The 25,319-nt window shown below is 36.9% G+C and overlaps 1 protein-coding gene across 3 annotated transcripts in view; it reads right to left on the reverse strand.

Annotated features, from left to right (window-relative positions):
• LOC6575753 (hemicentin-2) overlaps positions 1 to 25,319 on the reverse strand; it is a 142,901-nt gene that overhangs the window by 55,559 nt on the left and 62,023 nt on the right. For all 3 annotated transcript variants that reach the window (XM_032728994.2, XM_015164796.3, XM_002001721.4), the window contains exon 2: positions 18,374 to 18,569. In XM_032728994.2, the coding sequence (XP_032584885.1) occupies positions 18,374 to 18,569 (196 nt within the window). The remainder of the gene's footprint in view (positions 1 to 18,373; positions 18,570 to 25,319) is intronic.

Raw genomic sequence — 25,319 nt, forward strand, 5'->3', positions numbered from 1 at the left:
AATAACTTGTTCAGTTAGCCAGCCAGCCAGAGGGGACTGTTTCTTTCTATTACAGTTCTTTTGAACTTTGATGCTTGGCTTTGTTCTTCCTCTCCCCTCTCTTTTCTCTCTCGCGCTCTCTCTCTCTCTTACTGTCTGTCTGCTATATTTTGCATATTTTTGTGGGTTTCAGCAGTTTTCTGCAGCTTGTGCATAAATATGATGTTGATTTTTATGATTTTTACGATTTTTATAATGTTTCATTATGTTTCGTTTTACGACTCTGTCGGGACACATGGTTGCGCCATATACGATATAGCACACACACGCACACACATATACACGACTATATGCGGATGCGGATGCGAATGCGGATACACAATGCACTCAACTTCGTTTCTCTTCTAATTTATGGTCTCTCCCACTCCCGTTTCCACTCTCATTCCCACTTCTATCCCTACACCCTCACCTCCACCCTCTGCCCCTCTCGCTGGCTCTTGTGCTGTTGTTATCTGCTTTTGGGCCTGTGCTTAACAGTTGTAACACTCGGTGTCCCGCTTTACACATTTTATGTGCGCTCAAAAGCCAATTTTGTAGAGATTTTGGTAACGGGAGCCCCGTTGAGGCAACTTGCGCCCCATTATAAGCGCATAATCTTCACAAAACACACACACACACGCACACACACACACATAGCCTAGACAACGAGTCTAAAAATGAAATGGCTAAGACCTCTGCCGCTGACCCTGACCTCGCCCCTTCAGCCCCTGCTACCACAAATTTTCTAAGCTGCTGTCCATGTCTTCTTCTGCTTCCTCGCCGCTAAACACTATTCTATGCTGTGGCATGCTTTTAGATAATTTTGCGCTTGGCTAGCGCATTACAGTGAAACTTCGCTAGAACTAAACTTTTGGTTTTGAAAGCGAATTCTTTATTAACTTCAAAGTGATTGGAATTTTCTGGGTGGCAAAAATTGTTAAAGACAATGCAAAGTTTGATAACGAGTTGGAATTTGTGGGTGTCGGTGTGTGAGTGTGTGTGTAAGTATGCGTGCATGTGTATGTACTTGTGTGTATTGAAGAATTTAGCATGCCCAAAGGTACAAAAAATTACAGCTTGTAATAAAAAACATGCAATTAGGGATGAGAGGAATTTTGCTTTCAGCATGAGAAGAAAATAGTATAATATGAAGTAAGGAGGACGCTTTGCATCATATTTGATCATTTCGGAACTTTTTCAATCATTTTGCATTGGCCAATCTTCACTGTAGCATCTCAAAAGAGCCTACGATGCCATTCTAGCCATGTCCGCCCGTTCCCGGTTCTGCAGCTCTCGGTTGACGGTGCCCGGAGCTTGGTAGCCGGTACCGGTACCGGTACCGGTTCCGCTTTGCTCTTCGGCCACTTTAAAGTGCGCGCCTGGACAACAGTTGATGCTAAAGTTCGTCTAATTTCTGTTGGCCAATTTTTGTTATGGCTTTCGCCTTACAAATGAGTTTCAGCCCAAGCGTCAAGGCTCCCCAGGGAGGGTGGAAGCAAGAGGGTGGCGGACAAGCTTGGGCGGGGGGGCGTGTGTCAAGCGACGAGTTTGGTCGTTCAGTTCTATTGCCTGCTTTATGACAGTTTCATAGACTTTTTATGTTTATGCGCTGGGCGTTTAGTGACGCAGCTGTTGCGCCACAGCGAGCAACGGCTGGGGGCGTGGCAGTAGAGGTGGAGGTGGTAGGGGCTGGTTGAATGGTAGATGTGGGACATTTCATATTTGCGTTTCTTATCTGCACGTAATTAAGGCAATGGACAGAAAACCGGCTGGTGGCTGGCTCCTTGGAGGCCTTTGCGCAGTTTTCTAATCATCATCGCCATCAGCACAAAGAGCGAACCGAAGGCAGAGAGGGAGAGTGTATGTATGTATGTGTGTGTGTGTGTGTGTCTGTGTGTGTGTGGGCGTGCCAGCCCTTAACCCTAGGCAGCCAAAAGTGGCCGTCTTGATGCCTTTTGGGGCAATCGTCTGCCAAAACTATTTGCCTTTGCCCAATGCTCGCGGGAGCAATAATGTCTGCCACTCGGCAACAGCAACAGCAGCAGTAGCAGTAGCAGCTGCCATGCCACGCCCCCTCAACCCCCGCATGGCCTTCTGTTTAGCGCCCCCTTTTGTGGCATCCTCATCATCATTGTTTGTGCCAGCCTGTATTTATTTCCCTTTGCTCCAGCTCGTCATGTTGTTGTTGTTGTTGTTGTAACTCAACCAGTTCTCAACATATTTGCACCTGCGGCTGTTTGAGTTGACTCCCACTACTTCTCTTCCTCTCTTTCGCACTCTTTCCCTGATTGGTAACAGCTTACATTTAGCAGTTAACAGATTTTTGCTGTTGATTTTGCGTTGAATTTTTAATTAAGCGTCTGCTGCTTCTTCATACATTCATTCCACTCTGTCGACGCTCTCAACACATTTTGACAGTGTTGTAAAGAGATTTTGTGAGCAACATTAACTGTCTGCTTATTTGTGATGCGATACTGAAGCTTTGTTAAAATTCTGTGAAATCTATAAACAAAATTTCTTTTCTTATACTAAGAGCAGTCTTTAACACTGGTTTCCTCAGTGTTGCAAAATGATTTAGGCATACAAACTATTTCTATATATAAATAATATATTTTTTAAATATCATTCCGTGATAACTGTTACAAGTATTGTTGTATACTCATTCAAGTAGTGAAATGGGTATATCGGTTTTGTATAATTAAAATATATACTCATCAGTCTCCTCGTCTGATATATTTCCAGTATTCTCACAATATTTTAAGAGGGACACAATTTCATTTATGTAAACTACCTGAAGTATTTCAAGATTTGGATGAATCAAGTAAAACTCTTGAAGTTGGGCTCAATCAAATGTTAACGACTAAAGTCTAGCTTAGGTTCTTTCTCAAAAAGGCTCTCTGCTCATAAAGCAATTTCATATATATTAATCTGCTGTATCAATTTAAAGCTTATCGAACAATTTCATTTATTTTGTAATTTAAACCTAATTTCTAATACACAAAAAAATTTTCTTTTAATTCGATTTTTATTGTTATTTGTGTTCATGCTTTTAAGAACCTTTAAACACGAATGATGGCATTAGCAGTGAAAGCATTTATCAATTTATTAGCTTCAGTAGAACTTTAGCCAAGTTTTATGCTGTCGACATTTTTCTTCTGGCTTTTCTAAGTCTTCCCTGCTTGCCTCAATTAAAGCAACTGAAGCACAAAGAGCTGCGCTTCGCTCAATTAAATTTACAGTTTAAAATTAATTTAATTTTTTTTGTTGCTTTTCAGCTTCAGCTTTTCCATTTACTTTTTTTTTCTATTTTTGGCCGCTGCTGCTGCTGCTGCTGCTGTATTATATCATTATCAAGCGAGTTGTTGCTATCAAATTTTGCGTGCTGCATTTTAATGAGCACTCACTCCAGTCTCCCTTTTCTCTTACGCTTTACCCCTCTCTACTCTCTCTCCCTCTCTCACTTTCTCTGTCTTATTCACTCTTTCGTTTTATCTCCTTCCCTTCATCTCCTTCTCTGATAACTGCCCGCATTTTGGCCGCATTTAGTTTTGGCATTCGCTTCGGTTAATGAGCTCGTCTCCATCCCCATTGATTCGCCTTTAAACTAGTTTGGCTTTAAGCTCAGCTACACCTAAATACACACACTCACACACTTACACTCGTGTATGAGTTTTTTTTGTTGTTTTTTGTAGGTCTCTCGAATGTCCTTAAGCCAATTTTGATAAGCGAGAGTGAAATTTCGTGCGGGTATTTTGTGTGCTACAATCTCTGCCTCTATATATATATATGTGTGTGTGTGTGTGTGTGTGTGTGTGTATGCAGGTGTATTGCTATTTATGTGTGTGTGTGTGCTGGCAACGCCTGCTACTCATTGTCTGTCAATGCTCTGGGCTGGGGCAAAAAAATCAAAAAAAAAAAAGAAGCAAAAAATATTTCTACATTAAAGGTGACAGCGGCAGACGTTGACAACGTCTATACCGCTCGCCGCCCGCCGCCCGCCGCCCGCCGCCCGCCGCCCACTGCACGCTTCTTGCTGCTCGTTGTCGACGTCAGGACGATACAGGAAACAAACAAAGCAGCGACAGCAGCAGCGGCAGCAGCAGTGTAAACATTCAAAATGGGCGGCCTGCCAGTGTGGGCGTGGCGTGCTGTTCGCGCTGTGCGTGTGTTTATTTTGTCGTAAATTGATTTTAACGGTGAATGACAAGCAACAGCAGCAACAACAACAACAACAACAAAGGCAGCCAACAGGCAGCAAGAAGCACGCGCCACATTTTCTCCCCTCCATTTTTTTTCCACCATTTAAAAATGTATTTAAAAAATAATGCAGAGACAGTGGCAGGTGTGTGAGTGTGCGTGTAGCTGGGTGTATTCATTTTATGATTAGAAAAATTATTACATAAAATTTATGTTAGTTGCACAAGCGACAAGAAGAAAGTTTATGGCCATCAGCAAACTGTAAGAGCGGGACGGATAGAGCGAGTGAGAGATAGAGAGAGAGGGAAAGCGAGAGGCGACAAGTAAAAGAGGCGACAGGTGCGATAGAGGAGACAGGTGAGGCGACAGTTGGCAGAGGCCCCGGGCGAGGCAACTGTCAGACAGCAGCTACAGAGCCGAGCAGACAATGGCCATCAGCAGATGTGAGCACTATGCGAGGACGCAGAGATATCCTTGAAGGAATCATAATACAACAGTCTCTGAGAGAAGACTGACAAGCATAGAAGAAAGGAAGATAAGAAGACAAGCATTGCTATATTGCTTTGACTCTACATGCTGCTCTCTTCTTTTGAAAGCAATATGCGTAGTCTTTTAGAAATCGATATTTATCGATAACTAGTTTAGTTATGAGATATGGTATGCATAAACAATTTCTCAATCTCTATCTTTCTTTCTCTCTCTCCCTCTTCCTCTCTTTGTCGCGGTGTCTCTCGCTCCCTTTCTCACTTTCCATGTCCCTTTCTGAATTTATGTATAATGGAGGCATCCTCAATTTCTCTATCTCTCTCTGTCTTTGTACCTCTCTTTCTCTCTCCCCATCTCGCTCTCCGAATTCAACAGTCTCCATCTCTTTCTCTCTAGAATTCTCAGATAAACTCGTGTAGCTAAGTTAAGAATCAGTTCAAATCTGAGCTAAATGGAATGTAATATTAATTCTCTATTTTCACAAGAAGTTCATCACTTTCTCCATCTTTCTTCACATATGTTATTTAATTTATTCCTAAAACATAATCGCTCAAGCTTTACTTTATTCGAGTATACCTCACTTGCGCCTCACAGAGGGTATCTAAAGCAGCAGCTAACAAGAGAAGAAGAAGCTCCCAAAAGACTGTTAATGGCTTCCTTTCAAGGCTGCCATGTCCTGCTGCTGCTCCTGCTGCTGTTGCTGCTCCTGCTGCTGCTGCCTCTACAACTCCTCGAGCTGTATTGCTGTGTGTGCTTCAAAGTTAGCTAAACTGTGTGTTGCGGCAACCGCAAATAGCAGCAGCAGCAACAACAAGCTTAATAAATGTCGACACAAAAGCTGGAGCTGAGCAGGCAAAGCATAGGTGTGCGCGTGTGCGTGTGTGTGTGTGTGTAGGTGTGTAGGTGTGTGTTGGTGTGTAGGTGTATGCGCCTGTGGAGTTGAGGCTGTCTTGCAACATGTTAAGCAGGTGTTTCAAAATCACTTACGCTAAAACATAACAGCAACGACAGCGGCAGCAGCAGAAGGAGCAGCAGCAGCAGCAGCAGCAGCAGCGGCAAAGGCAACAAAGACGCCAGCTGAGCAGCTGAAACACAAATGTTGTCAAACTGGCTGCCGGCTAAAACAACAACAATAACAACAACAACAACAACAAACTCAGAAACAAACAACCACAACAGCAACAACAACAGCAATTTATAAACAATAACAACAATGAATAAACAACAGCGAGTGAAGCAAATAAACATCAAAATTTGCGTTGACATCAAATGCAGCACGCGGCGTATGCGTAATTTTGCATTAACAACAACAACAACGATTGCCTGTGGCACGGCGTGAGGTCCACTGAGGCACGCAACTTGAGCTAATTTTATAAATAGTAATTAACAAAATTTATATAAATATTTCATTAGTTTGTCGAGCTCAAAATTTCGTGATGAATATTTAAAGCAAACTTTTGACATTGTTGACATTTTTGGCGTGAGCTAGCGGAGGAGAGAGAAATCAAAAGAGTTGCATATAAGGGAATTTTATGGCTTTCTTAACTCTCACTGTTAGATATACGGCAATATGAGCAACGGCACTTTTATGGGAGAAGCCATGCAGTCGGAAAAGTCTTGAAATTACAGTTCAATTTTGAAAATTGATAACCATACTAACTATTAGGAATATATGTTTTCATTGAAATGTAGAATTATAACGGATTTTTTTTTATTATATTATGAGCTTTAATTTATTGCCCATACATATTATAAGCCCTTTCATTACTATTTAAGTATTAAAGGTTAAAATTAACCTAATTTTTTATTAATTTATTTTTTAGTTGTAATTCTACTATTATACTGCATACAATAAATTTCTTTTTATTTATTTTATTTTATGTTTTTATTTATATTTATATTTTAATTATTTATATATTGTTATTTGTTTCCATTTTTTATTTCTATTTTTTTTCTTTTTTTTTTCAATAAATTGCAATGTTAAATATTAAATTATTATTTTGCTGTAATTATACTATTATATTACATGCAAAAAATGTTTTTATTTTTTATTTTTTTATTTATTATTATTTTTATTTTTAATTTTATTTATTTATGTATTTTTTTTATGAATCGCAATATTAAATATTAAGTTAAATTACAAATATCGATAATGTACTATGTGCTCCTCTATTTATTTATAAAGGACTCTTTGCAATATAATCCTATTCCAACTCTATATAAATTGTATATAACTGCTAAGAAGACAGCATATCATAACACATAATATGTAAAGTGATATAATTCTGGGAAATAATTTTCAGTTCAGAAACGACTCTAATCAATTTCATATTTGAGTTAGCTCATTTCAAATTGGCCTTACGCCTGCTCCTTCAGCAGAGCTTGAATAAACATCAATATGGCCTTATTAAATACTCTAATATGCAGTCTAAATTAATCAAAACGGACTGCTTCTCCGTCTAGCTGTGCGCTGACTGTGGCAGCTCGTATTTTGATTTGCTGTGAAGTGCATGTGGCTCATAATGCATAAGCGAGGCATGTGCCCAGGCATAAAGTGCAGTTGCAAAAATACAACTGAATAATTCATAAAGTGGAGCAGAGACCGGGACGGAGCAGGAGCAGAAGCAGGAGCAGGAGGCAGAGGGGGAGCTGTGGTTGAGGTTGAGGTTGAGGTGGAGCCAACTGCCAACTGCTTCCTGTTCGCCTCTCCCTCTCTCACTCCCCCTCTCGCCTGCTGTGTGGCTGCGTCTGTGGTGCGGCAAGGGGCGGCGGCCGGAAGTACACGTTGACAAGTCGCACTTCGTACAGCGGACAACTTCCGGCGTCGGCGTCGCCTTCGCTCCTGCTGCTCCCACAGCTGCTGCTGCTGCTGCTGCTTCTTCTGGTGCTGCCTTTTGCGGTCGCTCGTGAAACTTTATGAACTCCACATGAGGTCGGCCTGGGCTACCAGTCCAGCGGCACTTGTTATTGTTGCGTATTTGCATAGAAGGTCACTTGTTCCAGTTGTTATGGCCAAAGCGCGCGCGTGTGTGTGCGCCGTGTTTGTTGGCTTAAGCCAACTTTAAATTAAGCTTAGTGGCTAAAATTAATTTACGCCTGGTCATGCTGTAAAACAAGGACAAAGCAACGGTAGCTGGAACAACAACAACAACAACACATGGTGCTGTATGTGGAACAGCTGCAATAGCAATGGGAATGCACTTAGAGACACGCATGTACATATGTATATGCAATTAGCTGCATTCGAGGTATTTGAGCCATGTACGAGCTGATCAACTGTGTTTTTAGAGCTTCTGCAGCTGTTTGCGATCGAAAGAAACAGATCCACATGGAGAACCCACTCATGGAAACTGAAGACAGCATGGGGAAGGAAAGATAACTATGGAAAAGGAAAGGAAAAGAGATGGAAAGGCTGAAGATATTTTGATCCACTCTCATATCACATCACACAATAAGAACTCATAAGCACCTACAGATACCAATACAATATAATTCGAAATGGCAAGGGGATCACTTTTTTCGATTTACACACAAATTAAAACTATCGATAATTATTGAGAACGAATTTCTTTCAAGAGTATAACACTTTTTTCTCGATTTATCGCGATTTTCGATTTAGCGGGGTTCAAATTATGGAGACTCGATTGTTTAAGCAAAACCACTCTAAACATTGCTGCTTTCATATACATATGTACATATATACTATTTTTTAAGCTTACCTTTGCCATTCGATAACCTCAATTGTTTTCGCTAAGACTGATTTTACTCTTGCGCAATCATTCAGAAAATACATTAAAAAAAAATTCAATTGCTAAAGGCGCTTATTAGTTAGATAAAATAAATATTTTTCGTAAATCCTTACACAACAAAAATAAACTAAATTAAAATAAAGTAAATAAATAAATTGATATTGAACTCTAAATTTGATGATTTTCGTGTATTTTTTCGATAAATAAAAAACATTTAGAATTAAAACTATTTATAAATGTTATGCAAGCACTTAAGCTGCTTTGAAATTCCAAATTTGATCAATTTGATGAGACGGAAAAAAGTAGATGAACACTTATATAAATGTATATAGATATTTAAGAAAAGAATTTAAGCTGCTTGAAGGTATTTATAAATTTTCTTTACGTATATCAAATATTTAATATGTGAGCCACTCGAGTGATTTATGATGCATAACTATGTACATTCAGCCATCATTCAAGCTGAAACTTAACAGTATACACACACACACACATAGCTGCATATCTGTATAAAAGCAAAGGCATGTCGCCAGTCATATAAGCACTTTATGTTATTGCCTGTTGAATAGCTCCTCTGAATGCGTCCAATTTATCTATTGTCCATTTTTTATTTGTACTTTGTACACTGAGAGCATTGTAAATAGCATAATGGGTATATTATTCTTGAACATGCATATGCAACAGGCAAACGTTTATGGCACGGCTGCATAGATAATGCTTAATATAAAGCATGTTTTTGATCAGAGCTTAGTTTATTTAGACATCAGCCCGTCTAGCTGTCTACTCGTTTATATGAGTTGATCAAATAATGATTGTTAATAACAATCTACACAAAAATGAAAATAAATAAGAAAATAAAATAAATAAATAAATATTGTAAAAAAATAAAAATTAAATGCGTATACCTTTGTATTATATTATAGTTAAACTTATTATGAGTTTTTTTAATATATATGAATGTATTATATGTATATTATTGTATATTGTATATTGTATTATATGTATATTATTGTGTATGCATCATTCTCATTAGTAGCCTTAACAGAGCACTTCAAAATATCTTTACAGTTGTTCTCAATCACATTTACTATACTCATATTGAAGTTTGGTGTACAACGTGTGCGAAAGAGACAAAAATTGTACTCATTTAAAAAGAGTACAGCTATTACTGTCAGTCACTGTAAGTGTGAACAGTAGAAAAGTTGTACAGAATTTTTTTGACAGTTGAATATACTGTACAGCAAGGAACGAGTACAGTATTTTTAAGCACATTTTATTACTGTACAGCACTATGACTTTGGAAATGAATACATTCATGCAGATCTGTAATGTATAAGCTTCATCAATTCGAAACGGAAACAGAAGGTTGCACTTCGTTTTAAATTAAACGTGGTTAATAAGTATGTTCTTATAATGCTATTGAAGTGCAATGGTGCTGCAGTTGAGCACTCTTGAGCTACCTTGAGAAATGTGACTCCTGCACAGATTTTAGGGTCAGCATAGCGAGGTATGCGATATGTGCATTAAATGAAAGTGATCGAAAATATTATAATGTCAGTTTTTAATTGAATAATAGCAATAACTAAACTCCATTCTATTGAGTACTCGTCGAGCCATGGCCCATGAACATAATATCCTCTGCACCCTATTGATCGTAACGTATATAAAAGCATTTACATCTAGTAGCTCAACAGTAAAGACGCAATATCTGCAAACTGAGCTACATCCATAGGAGACATCGCTTCGTAGAAAGACGCAGAAAGAGCAAGATCAGCTCGGGTCTCAGTCTCAGTATTGCTTAGGGTATTTGCTAGTCTGGCACTCCCCATTAGCTCATTCTTTTCATTTTTCGCTTGTTATTGGTGCTCGGCCATTAACAAGAGTTTAATTGTCTTTTTGGTAGGCCGCAAACAAAAGGCCAAGGGACAACAGCAGAGCAAAAGGCAAACAAGGCTGCAAACAGTTTTGCAAGGCATTTCATGTAACATCTACACAGAGCGTGTGTGTGTGTGTGTGGGAGAGAGAGAGAAAGAGAGAGGGAGACAGGGAGTGAGAGCAGCAGTAGTCAAGGACTGACTGCAGCTCAGTTTTCATTCGATTGTTGCCTTTTCCTTACTCTGTTGATTTCATGCCTTGCCCTGTATATATCGGGAGGGCGTGCACCGACGCCCTTCAGCTTTTGTTTTTTATTTGTGCTGCATTGACACCAGACAAAAGGCTAATTGGAATGTTAGCAGAAGTCAACACACAGACATATACTTGATTTTTTTTTTCTCCTCTTCACATTTTTTTGTTAGTCGTAGCCTGCTTTAAGGAGCAGAGGCAAGACAGCAACAACAACAACAACAACAACAGCAGAAAAATAAAGGGGCGCGCATATTTCTCAGGAGTCGGCATTATGCCAGCTGCTCTTGTTGTTACCGAATGAAAAATTGCTTTTTAAATGAATTCAATAAAGCGTGAGAATCAACAAAGAATCCGAAATTCGCATAACGGCTGACTTTTTGTGGTAGACCAGCATAGAGAAGCAGATAGAGAAAGAGTGACAGAGAGAGAGAGAGAGACGCTGAAGAGGCGTGGCCGAATTGTATCCAAAGCACGCCTACAAAACGACAGACAGACAGACATACAGACAGACAGTTGGCTGCCAGGCTTATTTGCATTTCAATTTGCATAAGTGTTGCCATAACCATGTAGAGATGTATACAAAAAAATATGTAGATGTACACTGAGCGAAAAATACTGCGGCCTAACTATGGCCTTCCATTCGTGCTAGGTTTTCCATTCTGTGTGCAAGTTTTCCCTGAAGCTGATTCGACTTTTGTCTGATATAAAAATGAATGTTGTATATTTTGGTGAAATTTATGCTGGCTATGCTGGTATTTCTTTCAGTGTAGTCACATATAAAATATATATGCTCATGGCTGCTGATAGATGTTACGCCCACGTCGGGACATGTGTGTGTGTGTGTGTGTGTATAGGAGTACAAGTCAAACGAATCGGAACCAACACGTGTTGCCACATATTTTGATCTATGCATTTGTATCTCTGCCTCTATCTGTGTGTGTGTGTGTGTGTGTGTGTGTGTGTGTGCACAAGGTAAAGGTTAACTGTTGACCCGCATTCGCATGAAGGATATATAGAAAAGTCGAGGCATGGCCAAACGCCGAATTCGTTTGCTCCCTTGTCCCGGGAGCAACGTCACGGCACGCCGAGCTTTTTGGGGCTATTGATAACAGTCGACTTTTGCATAAATAGCAAAAATTATTGCCACATCCATCACAAAATGGGAAATGTGTCAGCTTGGCCTGGCGTACACCAGCAGCAGTGGCAGCAGCAGTAGCAACAACAACAACAACAGCTACAGCAACAACGGCAACAATAAAAGCAACAAAATAGAAAGAATTTGATTCGATTTGCCGGAAAAATGAAAATATAAAAGAAATATGAAAAACGAATTTTAGTTACGTTTGAGTTTTGCAAACATGTTTTATACTTTATACATATGTGTGTATATATATACATGTATATATAGCAAACACTGAAACTGAAATGGATTAAAGATGAACTGATTCGCATATAGAGTTTCAGTACAGATTTTCAATTTGAATCCAAATTTAAGCCAAGGCAATGGCTTTATCAGAACAGAGGCTCAATTTGAGCTGAAGTAAAATGCATTTGGCTTAGCAAGAATTATTTGTGTCATTGGCCCGGCTTATATGTAATGCAAATGAATATAACAAGAAGATTACATTTTATAACTCCATATACAGATAGTCAGTTTTTAATATTTGACTTTTATGTAAGTCTTCAATGATAGTTGCTTCTTAATTAACTTAATATAAGTTCTTTTGTGAACAACTTTAAGTTTTTCTGGCCGAATCATCTCTTGAAATTGCAAGTAAAATTTCTATGTTGAGTCTTTTATGTAAGATTACATTTTTAAGTAAAATTTCTATGTCCCGTTAAGTCTCTTATGTAATTTTATTGTGTTAAGTCCTTTATGTTAAGTCTCTTATGTAAGTCTTTTATGTTAAATCTCATATGCTTATATGTATGTATATTATATATTTTATGTATTTCTAAAAATGTATATGCATTAAAAAAGCGCCAAGACTATGCTGGAAGTAGATTAGTGTAGAACAAAGAAATTTCGTTAAAATGCTAAAACAGAACCGAAATTCTTATAGTAGATCTCAGTTACATTCAGCCGGTCTAGCAAAATTTATAATCAAAATTCAAGGTTTTTCGCATAACTTATATAAGCCGCAGCTGAACAGACAAATCTCCCCACTTACTAAGAAATACTTAATCAAACAGAGCATTTGCAAATGTTGCCAGGCGCATCGCAACAGCCAAGAAACTCAATGCCAGCCAGACAGCTCTGTCGGCTCATTTTATGTTGAGCCACGCCCCACATCTGGCGCAGCACACATCAGCCAATATCTTGGCTAAATGCCAAACTCTTGCATTTTTCACGGGCGCAACCACAACAAAGCCAAGTGGCGCCCCCTGGTGGCCGAGCAAACCAAAACCGAAGCAAAAACAGAAAAAAAGTATTGAAAATTAAAAATCGATATGTTACGAGAGCGCAACATGAAATTCATATTAAATTTTGCGCTTAACACAATTGAAGAGGCGCAATGAAAATTTTTTTTTCTGCTTCAAGAAGAATAAAAAAATGAGAAGAAAAAAAATTATAAAAGAAACGTTTTTTTCTGTTTTTTGATTGTTTCCGAAATGTTGGCGGCACTCGAACACAAAATTCCAATATCATGGCAGAAAAATGTAAAAGAAACAGACAGCAGCAGTAGCAGGAGGAGGTAAAAAAAGCAGGAGCAGCAGCTTGAATGGAATCTGACAGCTGAAGAGGTGGAGCACACAATGCTCCTCTATGTGAATGCGTAGTTAAAGCAAATTTCATGTCATCTAGATGACAACATTTTTGAAGAGCTCAAAGTGCAAATGGACACCCAAAACATGTGGGGCAGCGGGAGGAGAATGGAGCAGCAGACGGAGCAGGAGTAGGAGCAGCTGAGGTTGCTGCTTAGAACATGCCATTTTATACCTTTTCAATTCCTTTTTTCCCCCTCTTTTTGGCTGTTGACTGGGGGTCAACTTGTGGAGCCAACAGCTGGCATCCATCAGCAGCAGCAACAACAACAACGGGGCTTCACTAGCATTTAACGAGACGGCGTTGATTGAATGCTGCAAAACGTTGCTGGCAAATGGGAATTGCGCAATCATTAGACAACAATTTTTGCATTCAAAAGCAAGCTGTCAAATGAAATTTTCTTTTAACCTAATTGCTTTCAACAGGAGTACTGTACTCTATATAGTAATGTAGAACTAAAGCGCATAGAATTACTTGCTTTTAATGATAAGCCCGTTTAACTAAGGCAAAAGAATTGCAAAGCAAAGCAATTTATTTAGCTCTTGTTTAATAATAAAAAAAAAAAAAAAAAATTAAAATTCTTTATAAAATATTCCTCTAAATGCAGCACGCCCTATCAAATACCCTACTCTCTAGGGCATTTATTATATAGTATTTATAAGTACATAGATTAATTTGTTTGCAACATTTTTAATATTTCATACACCAATTGTAATTCTTAATTTTTGAAGAACCTAAATTTGAAAAGTAGTTATATAATTATTTATATTTTTTCATTTATATTATATATTTATACACATAAAATATTTAGAATATTATGTAATTCTATAGAATTTGATTTATAGTCTCTTCTTATATATTCTCTTCTTTTTAAATTTCATTATATATACTTATTTATATATTTATATTTATATTTTATATTTTTTTATATTTATATTTATATTTTCTTATAATTTTCAGATTATTTATTGCTCGAAAACATCTTAGAGTTTTTTATACCTATTGAAAATATTATAGAGCATACTTTTTTGTAACTCAAAAGACTTATTTCCTGCTCTGTAGTACAGAGTCTGTACATAACTTTTTTATTTGCAGTATTAATACATAATCAGCAGCAACTACATTGATTGTTTGATTGAAGATTGATCAGCCAGACCAAGAGCTATCAACGCAATCAAATGGTAATCAAATTGTATGGTCTCATATAATATTGAAGCGCCTTTTGAATTCCCATGACGACAAAGGACCGACGCATAACAAAATATTAATAGTAAACTCTCTTTGATGTCTTTTTGCCTAGTAGAAACGATTAAGGTTTGAATGCGTTGTTCAATTGTAACAGCTGTTTGCTAATGCCTCTCTCTGAAGGCTTCCCTAGGCTAGCTAATGTCATAGTAGATCACATCAGACTCCTCTCAGCATAGATGAATCATTAGCATTTTGTGAATAAGCTACATCTTAGCACACTATCTTCTTCTTATCTTATTGTCTGCTGATACGACACACGGAGTCCTTAAGATTTTAGCTGCCTATTCGATGCTTATCCAATTGCTAATAGAGTCAGCCAAAACGATTCACGAAGCTTCTTTGAAATATCGAATGTATATGTAGAGTATCTTAGAGTCTAATACGATTTATTCTTGGCTGAGAGCTAAAAAAGTGAAGATAAATTGAATATAATATATAATACTTGAAAAGCCAGCAAGATTTATTGAGGCTATCCATAGTCTAACCTAAATTTCAGATATAATTTTGACCTATTAAAAATTTATAAAAATTGATGACACAGAAATAGAGTATAACACATAGTAAATGTAGTTTATATAAATTTATATAATAATGGTGTAGTAGTATATAGTCTAATAGTATTAAGTAGCAGTAGTACAATAGTATCTAGTAGTAGTATTTCTAGTTTAAGTTGTAAGTGTTTTTACAGGGTATCCCTTGTTCTATACTCATCACGCAACTTGCTATCGCTCTTAATGGCCTTTGTTGTAGTTGTCGTTGTTGTTGTTGTTTCTGTTGGCGCTATTATTGTGTTTTGTGGCAACGCCATTAGCCCGGCCCAATCTTTGGGCTCACATAAATCAAGCAAATTGTTTAACGCGCGATTAGCAAAATTTTACAATAATTTTCCTTTGTTTGCGATCTGTTTGCTCTCGCTCTCGCTCTCGCTCTCTCGCACTCTCTGTCTCTCTGTTTGCATGTTCCATATATTATAAATGTGTGTATATATATACATATATAATGTATCTGGCCAATGAGCGTGTCTTTGGTGCGTGATTGTCTCTTCGTGTGGGCGTGTACTGTTGAACATTTTCCAAACGATTTGCGGCATACGCCGCATTGAATGTTTTTTCACGCTTAAAATGCGCTGCAAAATGATTATTATGATTAATAAATAAATAGGCAGTCGAGGCAGCAACAGCAACAGCAACAGCAACAGCAACAGCAACAACAGCAGCGTCAGTAATAACAACAGCAATAAGGAAATTTCAGCACATTTTCCCAACAGCCGTTTAAAGGGCCTTCAATGCTTGACGCGCTGTCGGCGCTTTAATCATATTGCGTATACGCAATGTGTTGCCAATTATGAACTATGGCACAAATTGCTATAGTTGTGCATAAAATTGATATTGATTTATTATGAATGTTAGTTTGAGCTCAACTAGTCATTTTGATTAGAAAATTGATTATATTAACATATTAAAAATCATTATAATAAATTCAAATAACTTAGCTTAGACAAATATTATTTCTTGTTTTTAAAATATGCAAAATTTTATGAAAATAATGTAATAATTAAATTTAAAAAATATATATAATGGATGAAAATAACATAATTTATACAAATATTTATTTGTATTATTTTCGTTAATATTATTTTAAATTAAATAATAAGCAAATTATATAAAAATTAATTGAACGTGTTCAAAAAATAATATTGTTTAACAATTTTCTGTTTTTTTTTATATTTTTTTTTATCATTTACAATTAATTATTATTATGTTGAATTTATAAAAATGTTCAACTTGTTTTTCTTTTTACTTATTTATTTTTTTTTCTATATGTATATTAAAAAGAAACTTTATTTCTATAAACTATCATTGACTGTGGAATAAAAGTACAGCTTCAATATTCATTTAATTTAATTGCATTAAACATTAATTCGTATATGTATTATACACTTTATTTTTAATCAGTTTTTACATTTTGTATTATTTTATACTGTTCAATATTCTTAAATAATTGCTGTATTATTTTTGAATATTATTTTTTGCCGCCTCTTCACATTCCCTTTGCTATTGTCCCCGCTCAGGTTTCGCCAAGTTTTCTTTCTATTATGTTGCAATCATTATTCAAATTGTCCACATGTTTTGCTTAACCTAATCGTGTTCTTTTTTCCTTTGTTTTTATACCCTGAACCCATTTTCAATGGGAAATCAGGGTATAATGGTTTTGTTGAAATGTATGTAACAGGCAGAAGGAGGCGTGGCAGACCCCACAAAGTATATATATTCTTGATCAGGGCGACGAGCTGAGTTGATTTGGCCCTGTCCGTCTGTCTGTCCGTCTGTCCGTCTGTCCGTCCGTCCGTCTGTCCGTCTGTCCGTCTGTCCGTATGTATGAACGCGTCGATTTCAGAAGATATAAGAGCTAGAGACTTCAAATTTTTTTTAAAATGTTCGTAATTACAGCGCGCATATCAAGTTTATCATTAAAAATCGATAACTCATCCCGATCTTTTTTTATCGATAAAAAACCTTATCGAAAACTAGTTATAAAATTATATCTTCTACACCTTTATTGCTAGAGTCTCCAAATTTTTAATGTATGCCTATATGCAATTTATACAATTTCGGTTTTTGTTAAAATTTACCCCCCACCCTTAAATTCACCCCCTCACCCTCACTTTTGTAAAAAGCGTATTTCAAATACTAGAGACTTGTGCTTTAGCAATTACATGCATATCCATGTCATAATCATAATCTGAATGTTTCATGAAGATCGTACGTCCACAAAAAAGTTATTAAGCAATTAAGTTCTCATAGTAAGCGCTCACTGCCGCCCATGCGTGTTTATGCTTGTGTGTGTATATGTATGTAATTGTTTGTGTATGTGTGTGTGTGTGTGTGTGTATGTGTGTATGTATGTGTGTGTATGTATGTGTGTGTATGTATGCCTGTGTGTGCGTGCGTGTGTGTGTGTGTGTGCGTGTTTCTTGTGTAAGCTGAAAGACGCGAAAAATTATTGAAATAGCTATTACTCCAAGGGTTCAGGGGATCTCGTAGTCGAGTAGTCTCGACTAGAGCTTTCTTACTTGTTCTTGTTGTTGTTGGCATTTTGCTGGTCAATTTTGTAGAAACAATTTATTTTGTGTATTTTTCCCATTGTTTTTTAACAAAGATGCCATAATAATAATTTCGCCTGTGCACAGCTGCGGCTGATGGTCCGCGCGCTTCGCTTATCCTTATCCCAATCTAGGGATCTAGTGAACCGCGCAGCGCAGCTCGTGGGGGCCAGCTTCGTCTTGTTTACACTGATATCTTTGTGGGCGTGGCCAGAGGCAATGAATTATCGCCTGCCAGATGAACATTTAATGATGTACACACACACACACACACATACACAGAGAGAGAGAGAGAGCGAACGGAGATGATGGCATTGATGGCGTTGTCCTTACAGTCATTGGCAATTTTAATAAATTTAACAGCTGAACGCATCGCGAAACTTTCGCATCTTTCATCTTTTATCAATAAACATGCCGCGAGAGAAAGGGAGTTGAGTTCAGTTGAGTCTCGATGTCAGGCAGGCAATTAAATAAATGTGCAATCAGCTTCCCAGAGGGAGTGAGAGAGAGAGAGAGGGAGGGAGAGTGAGACAGGGTTTTAACTTTTCGCCTGCTTATTGACAGGCCATCAGAGTTGAATTTATGAGCCTGACTGTGATTTATCAGACCATTGCACACAGGACACACACTCACACGCACACATGCATACACTCACACACACACACGCACTGAACTTACCGATAATTGGAGTTGAGCTGCACATCGCCAATGGCCACATTCTCGAACAATGTGGGGCAGCAGGTCCAGCGCGCCCAGTAGAAGGTGAAGTCAGTCGAATCATAATGCTCGGTGAAACGGCACTTGAGCACCAGATCGACGCCTTCACGTGTGTCCAGCGACTCGTCCGCCCGCCCCACGCCACACAGCAAACAGGCTGCAAAGACAGAGAGAGAATGAGAGAGAGAAAGAGTGAGAATGAGAGCATAAAACAGATGCTGAGTTAAGATTTAATGGAGAACGTGTAACGTGCGTTCCCACATTCGCAGCGCAACATTTAATTAAAGATAACCCACAGCAGCAGCCAAAATCCACATAGAAATAGTGGCCATAAAATGTACAGCAAGCTAGAGAAAGAGAGGAGGAGAGAGACTGAGAGAGAGAGGGAGTAAGAGAAAGCTGCGAACTTTGATTTATTTTATTAGCGGAACAACAGTCGCAAGCGGCGCCAATCAATGCGCCAAAATATTGTTCAAATTTTCGTTTAGAATTGTTGAAAAATTGTAAATCACTTCTCAGCCAGCAAATAAATAATGCACACACACACACACACACACACAGGGAGAGAGAGAGAAGCTAGAAAATTGTGCTGAAATACTAGAAATAAATTTGTGCTTCGCTGTATTCCACAAATGGATATCGACTCAATTGCATTAACATTTCACAAGCTACTATTTATAGAGGTTCCACTCTCTCTATATATGTGTGTGGGTGTGTGCGTATATGTGTGTGTTTGTGTGTGTGTGGGTGGCGGTTACGAGCTGGGAAGTTGAGCTCCATTTCGATTGTAGTTGATTATAAAATTGTAATAGGTACAGCATTTGAAGTGCTCGTTAGGTGTGCCAGTGTTGGAAAAGGATGAGGCAGCAGTTATGGGAATATGCTGTAGGTTGGAGCAGTGGCAGGAGCTTAGTTAGAGCTAGTCTATTGTAGGGCGGCGAATTAATAATTCATGCAAGTATCTGTTATAGAATATGAATGGAAATGTTAGAAGCTGTTTAGTATTGGAAAACGATCTGAATAAATGAACGCACGAATAAATGATACAAATACGGTTGTATTTAGTTTGTATTTGGCATAGACAGAGGCAGCTTAGCTTTAAAGTGAAGTACTTTTTAAAGCCATTTGTTAATGGATATTCCCATACATATTTTATGAATAAAGATAGATGTTGGAAAATATGAGAAACATTTCTGGATATTAGGAGTATTTTGAATGTATGTGTATATATTGTGTATATATTGCTGAAAAAGATCTAACATAGTTACTTAAGCCTCTTTTAGAGAAGTGCTTTTATTGAGAATATCCCAAAAAGAGGAAGTCTTATAGTAGCACCACTCAACATTTTGCAACACTGAAATTAAATGCTTATCAACCAATTACCCATACAGCAATCTTTTCTCTTTAAATTCACCTTTCACAATAATACAAATATTTTAAAACTTTTGCTCTTAAAAAGCTGAGCAAAAGCTGATTACGGCACAGTTCGCATTAATGTATGTATGTAAGTGCCAGTGTTGCATAAGGGCAAAATTGTGTTTAATATTCGCTCAGCTCTCTGTTGCAAAAATTAATTCGTTGGAAATGCGAAGAAATCGATTTTTCACTTTTGTGTAACGAATTCAAATTGTTTTGGGAAATCAAATGGGAAAATTGTTGGCAGCTTCGCTGGCTGAGCTGCTGCTGTGGTTGCTCCTACAGTTTGAGCAGCACTGCCAAGCGAATAATTGTCTCTCTCTGTGCATGTATGTGTGTGTGTATGTGTGTGTTTACAACTAAATGGAGCAAATGGTCGAGTGGCTGCCATTGGGTCGAGTGCACCACCCACTTTTTGGGGCCCCTCGGGTGAGCTGTTTGTACATGGAGCGCTTAGTTTTAATTTGTCTGCTTGCAGTTTTTTAAACCCATCACAGCAGCCACGCCCACGGCCGCCCGCATGTAGTTTGTTTGCGCAAATCTGTTCTGTGTGAGTGTGTGTGTGTGTGTGCGTGCAATATATATATATATATATATATATATATATATGAGTTGATATTTGTATATATATTTATTTCTATATCCTTTTTTTCCAGCAACCTTTCAATGTTCGCTCTGTAAATCGAAATAAAAGTAAGCAAACTAAGCGCGCAGTGTATGCATTTGATATTGTGTTGAGATTTTTCACTCTGCCGCATAAAACAAACAGCTCAATAAAACCCGCACAGCAAGAGGTGGGCGGGGGAGGCGCGGTCGGTGCTGCTGCATATTCAATTGCAGCCCGCAACAAATTTTTTACATTCCGTTCAGTTTTTTTCGCATTTCGAGTTTTTTGTAGCAACTCGTCCGCTCTCTGTTATTGTAATTAACATTGCGATTGTTGCCGGCCATCAAAAGAAAAAAATTACACAACAAAAGAAAAGAAATATTAAAATGGAGTGAATTGTTTAAAACTGCGATGTAAATGCCAGCATTTCTCTGTCTAACTGCGAGCATTCATATTCTGCATTTGTAGTTTTTCATCTAGATTTAAATATCTATATGCAATGTCTGTGTTTTTGTTTGATTACTGTTGTGATTGACTTGATTTGTTAACTACTGGCATTAAGGGATATCAGTTTTATCAACTGAACAAGCCAGAGGGAGAGAGAGAGAAAGAGAGAGAGAGCAAGAGTTGATTCTCTTTGTGGAGAGTTATGCGAAAAACTTCGACACATTTGATATATGCAAGATTTGAACTGAACTTAACTACTTAGATTAGATAATAGATAGATTACTATCGATATATATCAATCGATACATCAATATATCTATACCCGGCTATCGATACATAGCTATCAATATACGTATTTCGACATACAAAGCTATCGATATACACGTAGCGATACTTAGCTTCATTTATTACTTAAATGAATCAACTTTGACTCAAATCTTATAGTAGGCCAATAAGAGATTAGATATACATACATCGATATATATCTATCGATATACAACTATGGATATATCACCATCTATATGATATGGAGATGTGAATTGCTTAAGCAGAAAGAGCAGATGGAGAAGCGTATAAGTTCAGAAGCAGAGCAGCGGAAATAATATAATTAATTTAAAAAAAAATTAATTTAATTTAACTTAAATTTGTTTCTTTAGCAATTACATTAACTGCATATCAAGTGAGACTTAAACAATTCAAAGCATAAGATAATAATATTAAACGCCCGCAATCTCATTTGTAATCTCAGCTTAACTGTTTTGCTCTCTTCAGATATCAGATAGAGAGAGAGAGAGAGACAGAGAGAATGGGAGGGAGAAAGAGAGGAGCCAAAGCAAATGTGAAGCTATCCAACTACATTTCGACTTTGGCTCAGCGATTTGCATATATTTTTTTAGTGCCAAGCAAATAATTATGAACGTTTGCTGGCCATAGCCACAGGTGCCACGCCTTCTGCCCTGCTCTGCCCTGCCCTGCCCTAGCGCGCAGTTGCGCTTAAGTAAACCTCATATGCATTTTAATAAAGTTTTCGTTTGCTTAATTTAAGTTGTTTTTTTTTTTTTCGCAAAATTAAAATATTCCCCTGATAAAAAATAACAGAACATTTCCGCTGCATTTAAGTTTTCTGTTATGTGAAGATTTTTTTTTTTTTTTTGCTCTCTTCTTCTGTTTCGCTTTATTTTCGTAAAATGTATGTTTTTTGCTGTAATGCTGAAATGTAAACAGATTTCTGTTTTGATACAGCGAACGGCGGCTGCAGGCCAAACTCAATTTCAATTTTCACAATTTAACAATCAATTTTATAAAAATTCTCAGTGCAAGCTGTGATAGACATTTAAATTTCCGTTTATTTGCGCGCCCCTAACAAGCCGTGCTTTAAATTGATTGATCAGCTTTAAATTAGCAATTAACTCTAGACGCTCGATTAACTTTCGCAATGGTTTGACTATGTATTTAGCCATGTGTGTGTGTCTGTGTGGGTGTGTATGTATTGAAATGGGCCATTAAAGGTTTAACAATTAAATTTAGTGTGTGTTGAGTTGCTAGAAATTCGATTACAGATTTAGGGAATTTAATGATCCAAGAAATAATTATACAGTTGGCATAGGTAAAACTTCAGGCATGTCATAGGACTTCAATGCTATTTATATTCGTATTAATCTCAGCTGTTTACCCCCACATGATACTGATTGCCTCTTATAGATTATACAGCTCCAAGCTGAGCCCCGAAAATGCACAAAAATCTCATTTGATGTAATAAAATAATAAGAAACATCTCAGCTGGTTTGACTTAACAAACGACCTGTAATAATTAGACATTATTAGGGTTTTAACACCCACCAACACACACACGCACACACACACACTGTCATGCTGGCATCTCTCTTACACTCACTCATTTATGCATTTCTCTGGTGGCTTTATGAATTTTTCAATTGTGCTGCTGCTCCTTTCAGAGCTGCGAGTGCTTAAACATTCATAAATGCAAGTGCACACAGCTCAGTAGCACTTCTCGCAGGGAGCCAGCAGGAGGCGGCTGGAGGGGTGGAAAAGTCGAGAATGATTTGACTTTTGAGGTTGTCGTCCTGCTGGTTCATTTGCCTGGGTCCACAGAGATGCCCGCACAAGTCAAAAGTCTACGAAATGCAACCAAAACAAAACAAACTGAATACAAAACAAAACAAAGCAACAAAAAATTAAATACGCACACACATACACATACATGCACACACACACTCGCACACACACACTCAGACAACAACCGGCAGCAATAAGAAAAACTTTTGCCTTGCATTTTTTACACAATTTTGTGTTTCGCCTGAGGTTTCCGCTCTGGACTGGAGAGTATACGATGTCTTCATAAAGCAAACGAAATCAAAACAGAAATGTAAATAACATCATAAACGTACATGGAATGCACTGAACGAAAAACGGTATACGATTTGAATACGCAATGATGTCGACTACTTTTTCTTTATTTAAATATAGATATAGACGCATACATACATACATACATACATACATACATACATACATACATACATACATACATACATATAGAAGCAGAGTGTTTATGTTGGTGGATAAATTTAACTTTAAGCATAACTTAAAGTTAGAATATATACATATATATATTTATTAAAAAAAATATATATATATATTTTTTAAGTATTTATATACCAAACATGAATCAAATGAACAGGCGATTTTTCCGTTGAAAAAGGAAAAGTTTCCCATAATATGCTCAGAATTACGAACTACGCAATATCTCTAGAATTATATCCAGATTTTTATTATTATTTAAGTTTGAAGATATCATGTCAAATATTTAATAATATTCTATACCAAAATGAAAGACTTTTAGTATTTCTGTTTGCTTAACTTCTGCCCCTATAAATTTTTATCATAAACTCATGATGAAAACTTTAAATTTTACAAAATGGTTACAAATATAATTCTTAATTAGTTTAATATATTATTTATGTATTTATATATTTTTATTTTATTTATTATTATTATTATTATTATTATTATTATTATTATTATTATTATTATTATTATTATTATTATTATTTTTATTTTTTTTTTCATTAAATTTCTAGTTTATTTTAACTTAATTTTCATTCGGTAGTTTGTGCTCATTAACCATTGTATTTCTATCAAAAAAAAAAGTACAATTTTATTGAAATCCAATATTTGCTCTTCATTAGATCCGAGCTGTTAGATAAACAATTTAATTTTGATTGTTTCAAATGAATATCATAATTCGCACTTAACCAAATGTGTCAACAAATTATTTACGCACAAATTTGTTTGAAAACTAAATGCGAAAAAGTTCTATTTAAACAGGACCAGGCAAAGCTTTTCATAACAAATTAATCCGAGGTGTCAATAAAATCAGCAGCCTGGCTTTTAGTTTATCTAACGTAAGCCCTAATCAAAAAAGGAACCAAAAAATTATGAAGCATGTAAATGGAATGTATAACCAATTTACCAATTTAAATGTATGCAATGCTATATTAAAGAAATAAATAAAAAAAAAATAAAGTAAAATATTATCATTTATTGAATTTAAATTCAATCCAAATAAAAAAACATTTTAAAAAATATTTTAACAACATATTTATATAAAAAATATTTCCTTATACGTATTTTAGTTTAGTTTTAGTTTATTTAAAGTTAAAGTCAATATATGGAATATGAAAATTTTAAGAAAATAAATGTAATATATAAAACAAATCGCAGCAATAAATTTCTTGTAAATATGATTTTTGTTAAAATGCAAGAAAGCGATGCATTTTGTTATACAAATTAAATCTATTTGTTCAAGTGAGTTTGCTTTTGGCATACAGACAGAGCTGATGTTGTTAAGAGCTGGTTCTTCGAGCTGCTGGCTTGCACCTACGCACATTTATTTCGCTTGGCTCAAACTCTGCTGTTGCCACAAGACATGATGAAGATGTGTTCATTACGAGCCACATAACAAACATAGCTCGGCACAAACAAATAAAGAAAGGCGAAGAAGAAGAAGAAGAAGAAAAAATAAATATTCTTTAAACAGGATACTCGAGCATCTGCGTGTGCGAGTGTGAGTGAGTGTGTGTGTGTGCGTGTGTGCGTGTGTGCATACACAACTTGAAGCCCGTTGCCGGCCGCAGTGTAATGCACTTTTAGCACTGCCGGCGTCGACATATGTTTCCTGCAACTGACTATATCAGAAACTACTACAAGCACTCGACACACACACACACACACACACACACACACACTCGGTTGGCTTGCTTGACTTGTTTGTAATTATTTATTTCATACTCGCATAAAGTGTAGCATACTTTTGTGCGTAGACAAGAATTATGGCAATGCTGCCAGTTGTTATTTGTATTGCACCAGTGTATGTGTGTGGGAGTATGTTCTCTGCATGTGTATGGGTGTGTGTCT

Source organism: Drosophila mojavensis, unplaced genomic scaffold, assembly GCF_018153725.1.
Source record: "Drosophila mojavensis isolate 15081-1352.22 unplaced genomic scaffold, ASM1815372v1 contig_36, whole genome shotgun sequence".
Taxonomy (NCBI): Eukaryota; Metazoa; Arthropoda; class Insecta; order Diptera; family Drosophilidae; genus Drosophila; species Drosophila mojavensis.